Source organism: Rhodofomes roseus (genome assembly GCF_022264815.1).
Source record: "Rhodofomes roseus strain CIRM-BRFM 1785 chromosome Unknown C8Q71scaffold_17, whole genome shotgun sequence".
NCBI classification, from domain to species: Eukaryota; Fungi; Basidiomycota; class Agaricomycetes; order Polyporales; family Fomitopsidaceae; genus Rhodofomes; species Rhodofomes roseus.
The window spans coordinates 1-15,583 of NW_025952973.1; the positions used below are offsets into that span (position 1 = coordinate 1).

At 58.2% G+C, this 15,583-nt stretch overlaps 8 protein-coding genes across 8 annotated transcripts; 4 read left to right on the forward strand and 4 right to left on the reverse strand.

Moving 5' to 3' along the window:
- Nucleotides 1-1,717: 1,717 nt before the first annotated feature.
- C8Q71DRAFT_838617 (succinic semialdehyde dehydrogenase) lies at nt 1,718-4,297 on the reverse strand (the record flags this gene model as incomplete). Its single annotated transcript, XM_047926487.1, has 16 exons — nt 4,035-4,297; nt 3,887-3,980; nt 3,720-3,835; nt 3,588-3,659; nt 3,499-3,534; nt 3,414-3,446; nt 3,355-3,361; nt 3,275-3,301; nt 3,153-3,209; nt 3,093-3,099; nt 2,899-3,031; nt 2,665-2,840; nt 2,528-2,601; nt 2,315-2,465; nt 1,855-2,258; nt 1,718-1,785 (listed from the first exon to the last, which is right to left on the reverse strand). Exons 1-16 carry the CDS (start codon nt 4,227-4,229, stop codon nt 1,718-1,720), a joined length of 1,650 nt encoding a protein of 549 aa, XP_047776349.1. The 5' UTR covers nt 4,230-4,297.
- Nucleotides 4,298-4,351: 54 nt separating this feature from the next.
- On the reverse strand, nt 4,352-6,235 carry C8Q71DRAFT_771857 (UPF0029-domain-containing protein). Its single transcript, XM_047924369.1, has 7 exons — nt 6,041-6,235; nt 5,851-5,974; nt 5,651-5,789; nt 5,097-5,598; nt 4,939-5,044; nt 4,821-4,882; nt 4,352-4,764 (listed from the first exon to the last, which is right to left on the reverse strand). The coding sequence occupies exons 2-7, from the start codon at nt 5,948-5,950 to the stop codon at nt 4,585-4,587; spliced, it is 1,089 nt and encodes a 362-aa protein (XP_047776350.1). The 5' UTR covers nt 5,951-5,974; nt 6,041-6,235; the 3' UTR covers nt 4,352-4,584.
- Nucleotides 6,236-6,307: 72 nt separating this feature from the next.
- On the forward strand, nt 6,308-8,370 carry C8Q71DRAFT_167947 (uncharacterized protein). The gene is made up of 5 exons (XM_047916730.1): nt 6,308-6,582; nt 6,645-6,726; nt 6,788-7,975; nt 8,029-8,098; nt 8,151-8,370. Exons 1-5 carry the CDS (start codon nt 6,502-6,504, stop codon nt 8,197-8,199), a joined length of 1,470 nt encoding a protein of 489 aa, XP_047776351.1. The 5' UTR covers nt 6,308-6,501; the 3' UTR covers nt 8,200-8,370.
- A 50-nt stretch (nt 8,371-8,420) lies between these two features.
- On the forward strand, nt 8,421-9,563 carry C8Q71DRAFT_167919 (uncharacterized protein). The gene is made up of 4 exons (XM_047916729.1): nt 8,421-8,797; nt 8,907-9,043; nt 9,099-9,174; nt 9,232-9,563. Exons 1-4 carry the CDS (start codon nt 8,699-8,701, stop codon nt 9,472-9,474), a joined length of 555 nt encoding a protein of 184 aa, XP_047776352.1. The 5' UTR covers nt 8,421-8,698; the 3' UTR covers nt 9,475-9,563.
- Nucleotides 9,326-10,432, forward strand: C8Q71DRAFT_167902 (uncharacterized protein). The gene is made up of 3 exons (XM_047916728.1): nt 9,326-9,589; nt 9,643-9,670; nt 9,727-10,432. The coding sequence occupies exons 2-3, from the start codon at nt 9,653-9,655 to the stop codon at nt 10,324-10,326; spliced, it is 618 nt and encodes a 205-aa protein (XP_047776353.1). The 5' UTR covers nt 9,326-9,589; nt 9,643-9,652; the 3' UTR covers nt 10,327-10,432.
- A 105-nt stretch (nt 10,433-10,537) lies between these two features.
- Nucleotides 10,538-11,696, reverse strand: C8Q71DRAFT_798001 (TFIID-18kDa-domain-containing protein; the record flags this gene model as incomplete). Its single annotated transcript, XM_047925786.1, has 3 exons — nt 10,538-11,217; nt 11,276-11,483; nt 11,535-11,696. The coding sequence occupies 3 exons, from the start codon at nt 11,694-11,696 to the stop codon at nt 10,538-10,540; spliced, it is 1,050 nt and encodes a 349-aa protein (XP_047776354.1).
- A 198-nt stretch (nt 11,697-11,894) lies between these two features.
- On the reverse strand, nt 11,895-13,423 carry C8Q71DRAFT_771874 (fumarylacetoacetate hydrolase). The gene is made up of 8 exons (XM_047924370.1): nt 13,278-13,423; nt 13,129-13,210; nt 12,889-13,070; nt 12,802-12,827; nt 12,551-12,752; nt 12,434-12,497; nt 12,268-12,382; nt 11,895-12,211 (listed from the first exon to the last, which is right to left on the reverse strand). The coding sequence occupies exons 1-8, from the start codon at nt 13,293-13,295 to the stop codon at nt 11,983-11,985; spliced, it is 918 nt and encodes a 305-aa protein (XP_047776355.1). The 5' UTR covers nt 13,296-13,423; the 3' UTR covers nt 11,895-11,982.
- Nucleotides 13,424-13,607: 184 nt separating this feature from the next.
- C8Q71DRAFT_859916 (CDC14-domain-containing protein) lies at nt 13,608-15,537 on the forward strand (the record flags this gene model as incomplete). The annotated part of the gene is made up of 6 exons (XM_047927723.1): nt 13,608-13,658; nt 13,711-13,867; nt 13,921-14,007; nt 14,061-14,185; nt 14,235-14,506; nt 14,580-15,537. 6 exons carry the CDS (start codon nt 13,608-13,610, stop codon nt 15,535-15,537), a joined length of 1,650 nt encoding a protein of 549 aa, XP_047776356.1.
- Nucleotides 15,538-15,583: the final 46 nt, after the last annotated feature.

The window sequence follows — 15,583 nt, forward strand, 5'->3', positions numbered from 1 at the left end:
TTGGGACATGCTGCTCAGTGCGACAACAGCTAGCCACCGATTGACGTAGTCCCTGTGCTACAGTGCCAGCTCCTCAGATGACTATGTGCCAAATTGCCCCTTGAAACAAAGTTCATATACGGAGCATCACTCGGAAGTACTGCTGCGCAACGACTCTTCATCTCGATGACAGCTAAGGCCATGTCGTTGGGCCCTGCCCCTTCGACATGCACATAGGCGGAGTCAGGCGGGTTTGGCATGGAATCACTCCGGACGCAGCGAACCTGGACAGCCAGGCTGAGCCAGACTGAGCGGCGCAGCGTACGGATCATAGCTGGCATTATGTGGCATATCACCCGGTCCTTTGGACCTCTCCAGACACCCACAACAGCAATCCCCCTCCCCCTTCCGAGGCGGCAATGCTCGGGATTGACTAGTAGCCTTCGCGCCCAACGATTACGGCTAGACACTTTACCGACTACCGAGCAACAGGTTGACGGGTCAAATTCTGTAACTGTGCCTCAGTTCCCTGCGTCCGTTTAACCGATCCGATCGTTGGAGTTCGACCGTGAGTGGGTACAGCAGTCGACGCTTGCACCACTCGTGGTCATGTCTGCAACGTCTGTAAACACCAGTACGTCCCCCTCATCCAAGTTCTTCAGTGACCACATGCAAATTTTCCTACTGAGTCATGTCAGTGTCCTTACTGCGGGTGCCTAGTGTAAGGTCTCAGAGACTACTCGCCCAACCCAGCTCACTCCAAAGCCTTCTTCTGAGTCCACAGGGCAGGCTGTCCTCCCAATGATCATGGCTATTCAGTTGACTCTTCAACCTTTCCCCCCTCATCGGTAACCTAGCGCAGATAAGCAGTTTCCGCGCTTCGCTTGCCAGTGACCGAGTTGATATGTTTGAACCCTACGCTATCAGCTTTTGTGTGCGACTTCGAGTGGATTCTCCCGTGCCACATGGGACAGTATAGGGACAATCTCAGGCTGCGAGACCATCTACCTCACTTGGGTCCCAGTGAGCACCGTATACGAGTGGCCCGCTGGGCCACACTTCGAAGCCAACCTGCTCAGACGGGCAGTCCAGTGGCACCGGAACACGGCTTCGGAAAGTATGTCCGCTCAGGCTAGCCGCTACCATGGAAGAACGTACTTGAACTGCCATAGGTGATCATTATTGTTTACGGTGGAACAATCCACGAGGTGGATGCAAACGCAGTATCATAGTACGAGGCCGTCCACGCCTACATACAGTTCTTCAAAAGTCCTGGAACATGCATCGTAGTCGCTAGTACAGCCATGTCACGGTCACTTCGGAGAAGCAAAACCCATTCACGCTGCCAACGCTCCTAGAGTTCCGCAGCTCGTCCGATCCACTCTGTGGACGAGATTGCACTTCCCGTACTGTACCACCCATTCACCCATAAGGTTCCGACAAGCCTTCTATTCCCGGAGCGCGGCCCCGCCCTAAGGCTATGCAACGACTCCGGAAGACCAGAATCGCCACATGTGTCCGGACATTGTATGTCATGACCAGAGATTGGCTAGAGATGGCCAGGCTTTCCACCGCGGCGTACCATCCACTCACCTAGCCCTGCTCATCCTCCGCGGCAAGCGGCACAAACATGTAGAGCAAAATGTGATACGAGAGCTATGTATACAACACTGTTCCATATCCAGAGTCAGACTCACAAGGCCACCAACCTCAGCGCGCGTGTGTCCCCGTCATTGAATCACAGGCCGCCAAACGCGACAAACTTGACATTCATGTACTCCTCGATGCCGTGTGCGCCCTCCCGCCCTATGAACCATCCCACAGTCAGCCATCCACACATCCATTACCCACACGAACCCCAAAAGCCCGACTCACCGAGCCCGCTCTCCTTCACCCCTCCAAACGGAATAACAGCCTGACTAATCAAGCCCGTATTCGTGCCCACCATGCCGACCTCCAACGCCTCCGCGACGCGCCACACGCGCCCGACGTCGCGCGAGTAGAAGTACCCCGCGAGCCCGACCGCAGAGTCGTTCGCCCAGCGGAGCACCTCGTCCTCCGTCGCGAAGCGCGTGAGCGCCGCGAGCGGCCCGAACGTCTCCTCGCTGTTCACGAGCGCGTCCGGCGGCACGTCCGCGAGCAGCGTCGGCTGGAAGAACGCGCCCTTGCCCGGCAGCCGCGTCCCGCCCATGAGCAGCTGCGCGCCCTGCGCGAGCGCGTCATCGACGTGGCGCTGCACCTTCTCGATGGCCTTTTCGTGGATCAGGGGCCCGTGCGTGCTGCGGGGTCAGTGCGAGTGTGAACGTGAGTTGGGGAGGTGAGCAGGGAGACGTACGTCCCGTCCTCGAGTCCGTTCCCGACCCTGAATGCGGCGACCTTCTCGGCGAGCCGCGAGGCGAAGTCCGCATACACAGAGTCCTGCACGTATATCCGGTTCGCGCACACGCAGGTCTGGCCGGTCCCGCGGAACTTGCACGCAATAGCACCTAGACACGATGCCTCAGGCCTCAGTGATTGACCGCTCGAGGAGACCCGACATGTCACTGACCCTCGACGGCCGCCGGGATATCCGCATCGTCAAACACGATGAACGGCGCGTTCCCGCCCGCCTCGATCGACATCCTTCAAGTCCCCATACACTCCAGTCAGCCGCCCGCAACACCCATCAGCGCAGGGACCACGCACTTCTTCATGCCCTTCGCGGCCATGCCGTACAGCATCTTCGCCACGGGCGTGCTCCCGGTGAACGTGACCTTCCGGACCGCATCGTTCTCACACATCTCGCGCCCAACGTCCGCGACGTTCGCTTGCGTCGTCACGACGTTGATCACGCCTGGCGGGACGCCTGCGCGCGTCGCGAGCTACACATGCTCATGTCGGCGTTCACTCAGTTGAGGAGGGTGGCTGGGTGGGACGCACCTCAGTAAGGGCCAAAGCGGAGAAGGGCGTCTCCGGCGGGGGCTTGATCACGGTGGTGCACCCGGCTGCGAGGGCGGCGCCGAGCTTGCGGGTGATCATGGCGGAGGGGAAGTTCCATGGTGTGAGGATGGACCTATACAGAAATATAGGGGGGTTCATTGACTACTGTCCTGTGCAGCCTGGGGCATGCTTACACGACACCTGTGAGGAACAGGTTTGTGAGATGCATGTCTCAATGTGACGAGAACGCGCACCGATGGGTTGCTTGATGACGACGTTGCGGATGTGCGGGAACGCTGATGGGACTACCTCTGAAGTACGCGTAGTCAGGCTGTGTTCGGTCACTGTATGCTGGCTAATGTGTGGTATGACGCACCTCCGTATGTGCGGATTGCTTCCTCAGCTGTTATCATCGTACCTCAGTATGAGTCCACCATCCAAGATGCAGCGCATTACCGAACCACTACAGAGATGCGTCAATGCTACCGTTCAGCTATGCATTCAGTGAGACGAACCTCAATGAAGGACGAGGAGTATGCATGCTCGCCCTGTGACAAAGGGGTGAGTATATGCGCGCACAGGCAACCGCATCTAGCCAACCTTTGCCTCCGCAAGGGGCTTCCCGTTCTCCAAAGTCTACGCTAGTTGTCAGTTGCCAGACGAAGTAGCAGGCCGTAGCACGAGCGTACGATGATACGGGCGAGGTCCTCCGTGTTCTCCTGCATCAGCGCGTAGAACTTCATGAGAATATCGTGTCGTTGCTTGAGGACATGAAGTACGTCAGCGTCATCTGCGCCACATACATGAGGGTCAGATTATACCTTTGCAGTTGTCTTGCCCCACGACTTGAATGCGCGCGACGCGGCGGCGATGGCCTGCTTCGTCTCAGCGAGGCCCATCTCGGGGACTGTGCCCAGTTCTTCCTCCGTCGCAGGGTCTTCAAGGCGCGTTATGCGTGGTGTAGAGACGGCAGAGTAGTGGTACGTACTCGTTACTTTGATGACTGCGCCATCGTGGGCGTCGACCCACTTTCCGTCGATGTAGCCGTGGTTGTGGATGAGCGAGGCATCCTTCAGGGCGAACTGTTGCACGATGATGCCTCAGCGTCGCCGCGATGGTACATAAGCTGGACTCACGCTCGCTGCGGACGTGCTAGCCATCCTGTAGGCGATGGCCGTCTTGGCGACGAGTCTGGCGTTGGGTGGGGAGGTGGCGGATAGTCTGAGGGCGGCAAAGGCCAGTCGGGGGGTGGCCATGGCGGGTGTGGGAGGGGGAACGCTGTCCGGCGAGGACGACGTCGAACGGGCCACGCCTGGCCGCGCGCAGGGCATATGACCTCATCCCTAACCCTAGGCTCGGACTTGTCCCCGACTTGTCTTGTCCCACATCTTCATCCGTGGGCACCAACCTCCGTAGCCTCCCAATATAACGAGCCTTGGTGAACGACGCGTTTCCCACGCCTGTGTAGATCGGATATGCAAGGAAGAAGAGGGTCGACGCCGTGAACTTCCGTTCCTTTCTACTTACCTCGTATGAAGCTCTAGGTCATACATCACCTCTCATAATAATCTACGCAAACATTCTTAGACAAGGTCCACTGTATGTGATGCATGTTGTCTAGGTGGCGCCGCACATATAGCAATGTCAAAGCATTGCATAGCACCGTGAAGGCGAACGAGTATTGTACTACTTGTGCGCACCTCTCCCTTTTTTCCTTCCACTGAGACTGTCTGTCGCCGGCGCATCCAGGAATCCACCCAGTTCGAGCGCGTTACGCGCTGCTTGGTTGATGTGCTTGAACCGGTCTGGACCCAAGTGGATTCCGCCAAAATATCGGGTCACCACGACCAGGACATTCTCGACATCCTGCTCGGGTCGTAAGCAGATGCGCCTCGTCATGCACAATGACCGTGACGGCTTACCAGAATTTGCAGTAGATGGGCTAGCCGGCCTCCCGCAGCAGTCTCTCCGTCATCATCGTTATCTACATCCTCATGCTCAGAGCCATGACCTGCCCGAGTAGCAATATCTCTCTCTCACCTTGGTGTAAGTTTGCTACTACCCGACATCGCCAGGCATTAATGATTGGATGCGCTGCTCGAGCGATCTTCCGATCCGACATCAGGTGTGCGAGGATCGTCGAAACCTACGCTGTGCGTCAGTACCCTGCGCACGAACCAGCCCTTCCTCGCACTCACCTGGGACGGATGCGTGATTTGACATGCGCGCCCAATGAATACACTCTTCCTGTCCACAATCGGCTCCGCAACCACAAACTCGACGCCCTCCGGCATCCTCGCCTCCGCCTCAAGCTGCTCCGCGCTCTTCACCCTCTCCTCCACCGCCTTCACCCTCCCTTCCGCCTCCTCTGGTTCATCTCTTCCATCCGCGCGCTCGTCCTCCCTCAGAATCTCGCCCGCCCTCCGCTCGCTCATCCGCTCCTCGAGCCACCGCGCACACGTCTCCCGGACCCACTCCACACCATCGAATACACACACGCCACCGGGTGCCCACTCCACGCCGTCGCGCGAGATGTACGTCCGGAGGACGGCGCCGAAGAGCGCCGCGTCGACGCCATATGGTCCGACGTACCGCGAGAGGAGCTGTAGCTGCGGCGGAGAAGAGATGGGGTAGGAGGGCGGGAGCGAGACGATCAGGGTGAGTGGGTGGGTGGTCGAGGGGTCGAGGGAGGATGAGATGCTTTGTACCGCAGGTAAGTATCAAGAAAAGCACTGCAGTGAATGGTACATACGTGACGGCAACCTCGTACCGTATCGTCCCGCGCTCTCCGCCATTCACCCTCCTCCTCTCTTGCCCGTCGCCATCGCTAGTACTGTCGGAGTCGCGACCCCAAGGCCGGACCGCGTCGTCGCCGTAGATCGACTGGAGAGCTGCACGCGGCGTCACGGTGTGAGGGCACGGGCCGGGAGGAGGGAGGACGCGCGCGCGCACCGCCTAGTTCTGCTGCGAGCTCCTCGCGCTCTGGGTCGGCGGAGAGGTGCTCTATGAGTGCTTCAAGGGTGGGGAAGTGCGGGGAAGGTGTCCGGGACATGCTCGACTAGTTGGGTGTGTCCTCCTGGTGAGGTGTAGACGGGTGCTGGTAAGTAGGGTGCTATTCAAGATTCACGCAGAGATACTCTGCCGCGGTAGTTATGATGATGACAATGGGTGTGGATTCAATGGTCATAGAAGTGCATTCGGGTGATGCTGTGGGTGAGCTGATTTTGTACGAGACCGTGCACGTACGCACTCCGGCATAGACGACTCGGACAAGATCAGTCACCAGTGTGATCGAGCCCTCAAATCATAACGTGATCGGTATGCCGTACTGATTGACTTATCAAAGTACTGACAAAGATCATTAAATCGTACTAAGTTGCATTACCAGCCTTCTGGACATGGCATACAATGTGGTAAATGGTGCTTAGAATCGCGTACTGATTGATAATCATAACGTATTACATGGTGGTTCACTGCCGTTCCGGCCTCATCCCATCTCAGGTTCTTGCGGCACTCCCACTCTGACTCTGCGTTTGACGATCCAGTCAACTCGATGTCTTGTCACTGATATAGACCTGTTCAGCCTCCCGCACATTCTCTATCATGGCTACTAACCAGCCTGTGCGCGTCATCGTACGCCTCCCATACAACCGTCCCGAGGACCCGCCACCCGACCCTCCTCGGGTGCGTCCACCGCAACGCGTCTTTTTTGTGCACAAACACTGATCACACACACGAAAGTCTAGGTAGAATGGACTCCAGAGAAGGAGCACATGCTCTGGGAGGTCGTCGACAAGTCCAGCGCGACCAAGGGCGCGACCACAGACTGTACGTCCAGTCCGCACGCTCCCGGGCATAGCACGCATCTCATCACTATGCACACGCTCAGGGGAAGGTCTCGCTGCGCACCTCGAGGTGCCCATCCCGTACCTCATCCACCGCACTCGCACGCGCTTCGAAGAGGGCCTCCGCGGGCTGCAAGGCATCCGCACCGTCTCCACACCCACCGTCCCCTTCTCCCCCGCCGCCCAACAGCCGCCACAAGGCAACGAATACTTCCCGCGCCTCCCCGAAGTCGCCTCCCGCAGGCTCTCCACCTCTGGGAACGCCTCCCGCCCCCTCGGCGTGCGCGCACGCCTCAGCTCGCTCGGTAGCCTGCGCGCACGGCGCGGATCGCTCAATCGGGTCACGAGCCAGCGACTGTCCCTCGTCGGGCAGGCCACCACGAATGGGAACGGAAATGGGAATGCGCTGGCGTCGGGGAGCGGCGGTGTGCAGGTGCGCGCCTCGAAGAAGGTGTCGTCGTCCTCGACGCTCACGCTCCAGGGCCCGCGAAGGAGCCGCGGGAGCCCGCACCGCCCGCTCTCGCCGACATCATCGCACGCTGCGTTGGAAGCGGAGGCGGACGAGATGGGGGACGACGAGGGGAGCGACGGGAGCGACGAGGACGAGGCGGCTAAGAGGGAGGAGGAAGACGAGCGTGAGGCGGAGGCGAAGGAGCTCGAGCGCAAGCTAGAGAAACTGCAGCTGATGATGACGACGGACGCGCTTGGGCTGGTGTCCTCGCCCGCTGCGCCGAGGGACAGAGACAAGGGCAAGCAGGTTGCGGATCGTGGGCGCACACGTCCGCTCTCGTCTTCCATGGCGTCGCTCTCGAGTGCGCCGCACCGCGCGTCGCGGAGTCAGCAGAGCTTGTCGAGTCTCAGCTCGCGTGGCTCGCCGCACGGATCTATACCGTCCATCCCCTCGTCTCCACCCCGCGCAGAGACTCATGCACGGCGGTATTCATATGCGGACGCGCGGGTGCCATACTCGCAGAGACACGAGGAGTCACTCTCGCCCACGTCTTCGTCGCCTCGCGTGGCATCGCCCATTCCAAGACACCTGAGCCCACCGGGGCAGTCGCATAGCCCACCTGCAATATCGCCGAACCGGGCTGTGGGACAGACGTACGTGGGCCGGACACCACCCCGAACTAGTGGAGGACTGGGCTGGCGGATGGACGTGGGAGCTCCCGTGAACGGTGGCAGGGTGAGCTCGCAAGGAAGTGAGGCTTCGAGCTTCAGCGACCTGAGTGGTATGTATCATCCCCTCTGAGCTGTTATTGAGGTTCACGACCAACATACAAAGATGCGAGTCTGTCGGCGTCCGCACTCGAGAGTGCATTGGCATCAAACATACGGGGAAACGGTTCACGGCTGTGAGTTTATCCAAGATTGTCTTGTGAACTGTCCTGACAGTGGTATGCACAGCTCTTCGTTTGCTCGGAGTCATCTCACGGGGAAGCGGGGTGTACGATAGCATCCTCTGGTGTGCCCTGTTCAGTGCTCGAGATACCTCCGATGTGTGTATAATATGAACGTGTGGACAATGATCTGCACACCCAGTCCACTTGTACTTACGTAGTCTGCTTGTGTAACTGGTGCCCTAGTGCCTTCTCGCATGTTCCGCGTATAGCATTTGTCAACCGCGGCCAGAAGCGCGACGCAGGCTGCGCGTCGAGTGGTAAGTTACGCGTCCATGTACGCGCAAGCCCTGCAGAGGAGTATATAAGAGATGGTATTGCGACTGGGAGAGTATCCCTTCTCCCAACCACGCGCTACGTCAATTCCGCCCGACCTCGAAGGCTCGAACCGAGATTGAGTTTCCGGAAGCCTCGGCGATCTAAATAGCCTCGCCCGAGCCTCTCACCTTTGCACCCACCTTTGTGCCACACCGTCCTACCGCCACACAGTGACACCACTGCTTGTTTTCTACAGAAGCTCCCTCCTCCCGAACTCTCGACCAGTCAACTCTGAGCATGGAGCTCACCTTCGTAACGGACCTCGGACAGTCGTTCGTGGTCGAGATCGACCCGAACATGGAACTGGAGAACGTCATGGCCCTGCTCGAGGCTGAGGTGAGTTGCTAACGCTTGTCTCGGTCCGGCTTAGTCGATCTTACAAGCCACTCTGTCTTTCATTGATATCTGTTCCGCGGATATTGACTTGGTGTTCGCCACTCGCTAGTCCGATATCCCGGTACAGGAACAGAGTATCTCTTACGAAGGTCGTGAGCTGAGCAATCCCAAAGCGACAATGGCACAACTCGGTGTTGGAGACAGCGCGATGTTGCTCCTTCGGAGAAAGGTCAATGTCGCAGGAAGGTTCGTAACCAGTCTAATGACTGTTTCGATCCTCTCGTGATGCATTTCTCCTCAGGACAATAGAGCAGGACGCTGAAATGATGCGGCTACAACTCTTGGGTGACCCTGCGCTCATGTCACAGATACAACAAGTACGTTTGCATTCATGATGTTCATGAAATGTTCCTTCACTGACTGAAATTCTACAGACAAACCCGGAACTCGCTCACGCTGCACAGACGGACCCCCACCGATTCGCTGAGCTCCTGCGGCAAACGCGCTCCCGGCACGTGGAGGCTGAGCGCGAGCTCGCTGCGATGGAGGCGAACCCCTTCGACATCGAGGCTCAGCGCCGGATAGAGGAGGCTATCCATCAGCAAGCGGTTATGGAGAACCTTGAGCATGCGCTTGAGTACTCGCCCGAGGTCTTTGGGCGCGTGACGATGCTTTAGTATGTGTGCATTCCTACTTGGTGTGGCAAGTGGCTAACAGGAAGTAGCATTCCTATTGAGGTCAATGGACACGCTGTAAAGGCCTTCGTAGACAGCGGTGCTCAGTCTACCATCAGTACGTCAGATTAACAATGTCTTATTTTACCCGTTACTAACCCTACCCCACAGTGAGTCCGGAATGCGCAGAAGCGTGCGGGTAAGTACTGGCCACAAAGGCGACTGGTTTACAGTGGCACTAACTCCACTTTGCAGTCTCATGCGATTGCTCGACCGTCGCTTCGCCGGCGTTGCCCGCGGCGTCGGCACAGCCCAAATTCTCGGCCGAATACACAGCGCGCAGCTCAAACTCGCCGATCTGTACCTTCCCTGCTCCTTCACGGTCATGGAGGGCCGCGACGTCGACCTGCTCTTCGGGCTCGACATGCTCAAGGCGCACCAGGCATGCATCGACCTCCAGAAGGACTGCCTGCGCATCCAGGGTCGCGAGGTGCGCTTCCTCGCGGAGCACGAGCTCCCCGAGAAGGCGCGCTTCATGAACGCGGGTCTCCCCACCGACGAGGGGACGTCCACGTCCGCGGGCGTCGCGCCTCAGGCGTCGGGCTCGGGCTCGGGTTCTTCAGAGGCGACGCACTTTCCCGGTACAGGTCAGACAATTGGGGTCGTACCTGCGCCGGCGAGCGCAGGTGCGGGACGTGGTCAGTCTCCTGCGGCAGCCCAGAGCGGGCACTCGCAAGCAGCGATCGACACCCTGATGGGCCTCGGTGCATCCATGGAACAGGCCATACAGACACTGGATGCGGCAGGTGGCAACCTAGATGTCGCAGCGTCGCTGCTCTTCTAGCTGCAAGTTGAAGAGACAGGCCCATGATCTCGAGCGGGTCGGGCTGAATGGATAGGACAAGCAGGCATCAAAACCAAAAGTTGCGTTGTACATTATGTATGGCTAGATATACAGCGGTGCGAGAATACAAACGGACCTTGGGATATACGCAATACATACGGAATGGGTACTCAATAACGATAGCGATAGCAGAGCGACGACAGTGGAAGACAGTGATGTATACTAGATGAGGCTGACAGTAGTCCGAACAAGGCCACCCCTCCAGTTGCGCATACCAGCTGAGCGGCGGTGCGCCCAGTCAGTCTGCATCCTGCCGAAGGCATCCTGGATATGTTCCGGCCGTAACGCTGTTCGCGCTTCGGGAGGTGGAAGGAATAGCGAACACGTCGGAAGTGGCGATTCGTTGTCCCTGTCCGGAGAGTCCTCCCTGCGCATCCGCTTCGAGTCCCCACCAAGCCCCCCGCCGGCCTTCCGCTTGCCCAGTACGGGCGAGGCGGTGTGCACGACCTCGCGCAGGTACGACTCCTCTAGCGACTTCTTGACTTCCAAACCGGCGATCGTCAGAGAGCGCACCATTTCGAAGGCGAGGAAACCGACGATATCGACGGTGTCATCATTCTGCTTGAGGTCGAGTGATACTGGGAGGTTGAGGAACTCGCGGAAGCGCTTCGCCTTGCGGTAGGTGAAGGAGGCTTGTCGGCAGTCGGAGTAATGCTGGTACTCTTCTCGTGTCATCTGTCGCGTAGCGTCGTCCGCCTCTTTGAGACGCTGGACAGAGGCCTCGTGTGCCTCAATGTCGTCCTCGTCCTCTTCGTCGTCGGTCTGTATAACGTCTGAGTATATTGTCATAATCTCCCAGGGCAGCTTGATGGTGATCTTCTGAGCCTTGGCTGTGAGTTTGTCTACGGAGGCCGTGATGTCAGATCTATTGTAGTGACACTCGCAGATATAACGACGTACCGTCTGCACCGTCCTCAAGGTTCTCGACCTCAACACCGCCACCACCATCCCCTCCGGAGTCCTTTGCGTGCTTCCGAACGTCTTTCCAGGATAAATATGTTCTCAGTCGATTGACCTTCGCTCGATCGTGGCGAATAAGAAAGATGAGGTCTTCCGCGGACAAGTATCGTGCACCCCGGCGCGTAGCCAGCGCGCGCGCCTGTACGATCTACTGCATTGTCGGCGACAAGCCACCAGTTCCCTCAACGGACACACTCACAAGCTCAATAATCTGGCTCCGGATGATATCCTCGACCAAATTGACAGTCTCCGGGTTCGGGTCCTGCACCTCGCCGAAGACGAACATCATCTGCGAGATCTCTTGCGAGTACTTGTACTCGCGCGTGCCCGCGTCGAAGAACGCCTTCTTGGCCGTCGACATTTTTGGCGGGGGCTGGGGCGCGGGTGTCTCTGCGGCAGGAGAGCTCGCGTCGTGCTCTCGTCCCCGGGAGGCCATGGCGGGTAAAGGTAAAGAGGTGCACGTGGGAGCCCGACGCGTGGGGCGTGACTTGTAACATTGACGCGTACCCCGACGCGTTCTCGCGCCCGGCGCTCCGCCTAAGCCCCGCCCCGACGCATTCTGGACGGCGACGCTCGAATATGGCATAAGACACCAGAGGAACACAATGTATAATGCACAACATATATTGATACTACAAAAACGGTCCTTAGAGCTTCGCCTTGCCCAGCGCAGCCTCCTCGACGACCATGTTAGCGAGCGTACCAACACCGCCGCCGACATAGGTCGTCATGTAATCGCCACCCTTGAGATAGAGAGGTGGCTTCTTGACGAAGCCAACACCTGCGGGTGTTCCGGTGAGAATGAGGGAGCCAGGGAGCAGTGTGGTGCCCTTGGACATGTAGGCAATGGTTTGTTTGACGCTGAAAATCTGGGCGCTGAGAAAGCGATAGTATGAGCGTGGGTGCAGGGCAGAAGATCGAGCAATACGTACGAGGTGCTGCCATTCTGGAGAGTCTGCCCATTGACGACCGTCTTGAGGGGAAGGTCCTGAGGGTCAGGGATGGCGTGAGCCGCAACAATGCACGGGCCGACAGGGTTGGTGTTATCTACGGACATTGTCAATACTGCGACATAACCGCAGGTCACGATACTCTCACCGAAGCTCTTCGAGAAACCCCATTGACCACCGCCAGCAGTCATCTGGAGCTTGCGGAACGAAACCTAGTTTTGCATCGTGTCAATAGAGTACCCGCTTCCTATTCCTGGATACGCACATCGTTCGCACCAGTGTAACCTAAGACATAGTCGAGGGCCTCGGACTCCGGCACGTCTTTCGCCGCCTTGCCAATTACAATGACAAGCTCAACCTCGTAGTCAGGAATGTGCTCCTCAACTGGTTGCGCGAAGCGCGGGATGGTCACAAGCGAGCTCGGCCCGATGAGAGTAGTCGGAGGCTTGTAAAAGATCACGGGTACCCTACGCTTTGTAAGGATATCAGAACGTATCCCAACAATGGGGAACTTACGAGGGCTTCTGCAAGTTCGCCTCCGCCTACAAAGAGTATTTGTCGTTGGTTGAGATACAAGCGGTGATTGGCGGCGGTGGTACTCACCGCGTGGTCCGCGTAGTTCAGACCCAAGCAACGCACGATGCCGCCCACTTCGTGACGGGCGAGAGGGGCGAGCAGCTCCTTGACGGTCAGCACATTCTCGGTGACCTGCGAGCCAAGGTCCGTGACAGAACCAAGTATCTCGTACGCCCTGATGGGTTGCCGAAGCTGGAATGCCATACCGACTGTATCGCGGCGGTCAGCATTCAGCAAAAGGAAGCGATAGAGCGCGAGGGGACGTACCGTCTAGCTTGGGGTCCACAGGCTCACCGAGGTGGACATTCCCTGTCTCTGCCGCTACGAAGCGAATCAAGCGGGTCCATTGCTACAGGACCGACGACCGACGCATGAGCTGAATGTCTACGACTCCGCATGCCGGTAGGTCGACGTACCGTCCTGATGGGAGACATGGTGGTGGTTGAAGGGAAAGCAAGACTAGCCTACCGGTGCTAAGCTGAGTGACGATGGGAGAGTACATCGCACGCATGTACTACGGCGGAGCTCCGCGACCCACGCGTGCCGGACTCGCGCGTCCGCCGTGGCCCGTCTCGCAGCGATCGGTCACGGGATGGCAGTTGCAGGAGACGCGACGCGTGTGTTACGTAAGCGATACCATCTCGAACTGCCACAAACGCGCAGCTGCAGCATTGTGCGGCAAAGGGCGTGCCTCCGCTGCATTCTACAAAGACAAGGCCCATGACTCTCTGCTGCGTATCGCGACCATGGATGACGAGCAAGCGATGAAAGACGTGCTCCAGGATGCGCTGGACGAGGTGAGTGACTAGAACGGTCGTGCGTGGTCGTGCTGAGAACGGTTGCCTGCAGCTGGTGTCCACGCGATCATCCTCTACACGCGTGGGCGAAGTGCTCTCTGAGCTAGAGCGCTTTATGGCAGAGCTGTGCTCTCACCCACATACCGATCAAGAGTCCGCGGAGAGGTTGTTCGTGTTCACCAGATTGCAGGATACGTTCGAATGCAACGGTGCGTGCCACAGCTTGACGCTGCAACAGATGTCCTGAGTGAGTGTGGCGCAGTCCCCTCGCGCATTCTGCAATGGATGGCGTGTGCGCAGAAACGCCTAGAAGAGGTCGCTGCCACAGATAGGTCCTCTTCCGACTATCGTACGTAGATGGCGTCCACCAGCTGTTCAAAGCTTACACTTAAATTCATTAAGATGACCACAAGCGCGAGATGTCGACTATTTCCGGACAGCTTGTGCAAGCACTCTCAATCATCCAGGGTGTAGCCCTCACGCACAAAGGTAGTAAACGATTCCTGGGGAGACACTATGCTATGGGGGTGCGTCACACCCTCCGACTCCGCGACATGTCTGACGGACGACTGGCAGACCATACTCGACGTACTTCTTACTTCGCGATATGTGCCACGTATATCCACAAAAGACAGTGGCCGAACACCATCCTCGGCATCGAATGCCAGCGGCGACAGCAGCGCCTCATCTGGTGCAAATCCATTCATGCACCTCACATGCGTCACAATGGACACCGTTCTCTGCATTCTTGTGGATTCTTCGCAAGCCATTCGTGTCTTCGAGGAGTTGGGTGGCTTACAGGTTATGGTCAAATTACTGAAGCGGACAGGCTCATCGAGGGAGATCAGGTCAGTCATATGACGCGGCCAGCTGGTCGTGACTGCTTTGACTTCTGTGGCTCATGCCGACCTTCTGAAGCAGGATGAAGTGTATGGAGTTCCTATACTTCTATCTACTGGACGAGACCAGCGGCTTCACGATGACAAATGCCGACGGCCTACCGCAGGCGGAAGTCGAAACGCCTCTGAGCAGCGTCCCCAACTCACCGACATCCCCCGCCGCTCAACTTAGGACACCACACCGCTCTGGGCCATCCATGTCTAGCCTAGGCTCCAGGGATCCTTCCGGCTCCTCGATTTTCTCCGCTGCCTCTTCTGCCTCCACCGCGGCAACGTCCCTCCCCTCCGTGCAGAACACACCGAAGCCGTCGGCGTACTATCCTTTGGAAAACGAGTCGCCTACCCCGGCCCCGCGCGTTCCCTTCCCACCTGCCAGCCGTCTCGTGACACCGCCGAGCCAACGTCCACAACAGCGAAACCTCATGATGCTCAAGAAGGAAGTAGAATATACCCCACAAAGTCCCAAGAAAGCACAGATAGCCGGGCTCGGAGTTGGCACACCGAGGTCTGCGACACCGATGCGGATTCAATCGAAGCTACGGGGTTTGGAAGACATCCTGTCGTCCGAGGCATCTGAGACGGACGATAATTCCGATCCTCTGTTGCAGCCCGCCGCGACACCGCGTGCAAAGGTCACTGCTCCCTCACACAAACGGGCAGAGTCGGTACAACCGGGGGCGATTTCAATGCCCTCTGCGTCCTCGTCGACCGAAGTTCCCAAGACCCCCGTGCCGCTGAGCAAACATCGCCGAGCGCGGAGTGAACTCGACGTGCTCGGTACGCCGGCGACAATGCCGCCTGCGCAGGGACGAGCGACATCCTCGGCTGCAGTTCTACAGCGCGCCACGCATCGGAAGGCAACCTATGCCAAGACGACACAGGAAAAGAAGGAACTACTGGGCACACTTCTCGGGAACGTAGAGGTGCTGGTCGCGGGAGTGCGGCAGCAAGGTATTTGGGGCTTGCCAGCGGGGATTTGATGCGGGTAACTTTGGCTACTGAAGGACGCTTGAACTTGGCATGGAC

What these genes read in the sequence shown, in the direction of transcription:
- C8Q71DRAFT_771857 (XM_047924369.1), bottom strand. Translation starts at nt 5,950, where the DNA reads ATGTCCCGGACACCTTCCCCGCACTTCCCCACCCTTGAAGCACTCATA. An exon ending in AAATCACGCATCCGTCCCAG is followed by an intron (nt 5,045 to 5,096) that starts GTGAGTGCGAGG and finishes CGCACAGCGTAG; the next exon opens with GTTTCGACGATCCTCGCACA. An exon ending in AGTAGCAAACTTACACCAAG is followed by an intron (nt 4,883 to 4,938) that starts GTGAGAGAGAGA and finishes ATGAGGATGTAG; the next exon opens with ATAACGATGATGACGGAGAG.
- C8Q71DRAFT_167947 (XM_047916730.1), top strand. Translation starts at nt 6,502, where the DNA reads ATGGCTACTAACCAGCCTGTGCGCGTCATCGTACGCCTCCCATACAAC. An exon ending in CAAGGGCGCGACCACAGACT is followed by an intron (nt 6,727 to 6,787) that starts GTACGTCCAGTC and finishes GCACACGCTCAG; the next exon opens with GGGAAGGTCTCGCTGCGCAC. An exon ending in GAGCTTCAGCGACCTGAGTG is followed by an intron (nt 7,976 to 8,028) that starts GTATGTATCATC and finishes CAACATACAAAG; the next exon opens with ATGCGAGTCTGTCGGCGTCC.
- C8Q71DRAFT_167919 (XM_047916729.1), top strand. Translation starts at nt 8,699, where the DNA reads ATGGAGCTCACCTTCGTAACGGACCTCGGACAGTCGTTCGTGGTCGAG. An exon ending in TGGCCCTGCTCGAGGCTGAG is followed by an intron (nt 8,798 to 8,906) that starts GTGAGTTGCTAA and finishes GCCACTCGCTAG; the next exon opens with TCCGATATCCCGGTACAGGA. An exon ending in AAGGTCAATGTCGCAGGAAG is followed by an intron (nt 9,044 to 9,098) that starts GTTCGTAACCAG and finishes ATTTCTCCTCAG; the next exon opens with GACAATAGAGCAGGACGCTG.
- C8Q71DRAFT_771874 (XM_047924370.1), bottom strand. An exon ending in GTTACACTGGTGCGAACGAT is followed by an intron (nt 12,498 to 12,550) that starts GTGCGTATCCAG and finishes ATGCAAAACTAG; the next exon opens with GTTTCGTTCCGCAAGCTCCA. An exon ending in GGGTTTCTCGAAGAGCTTCG is followed by an intron (nt 12,383 to 12,433) that starts GTGAGAGTATCG and finishes CAATGTCCGTAG; the next exon opens with ATAACACCAACCCTGTCGGC.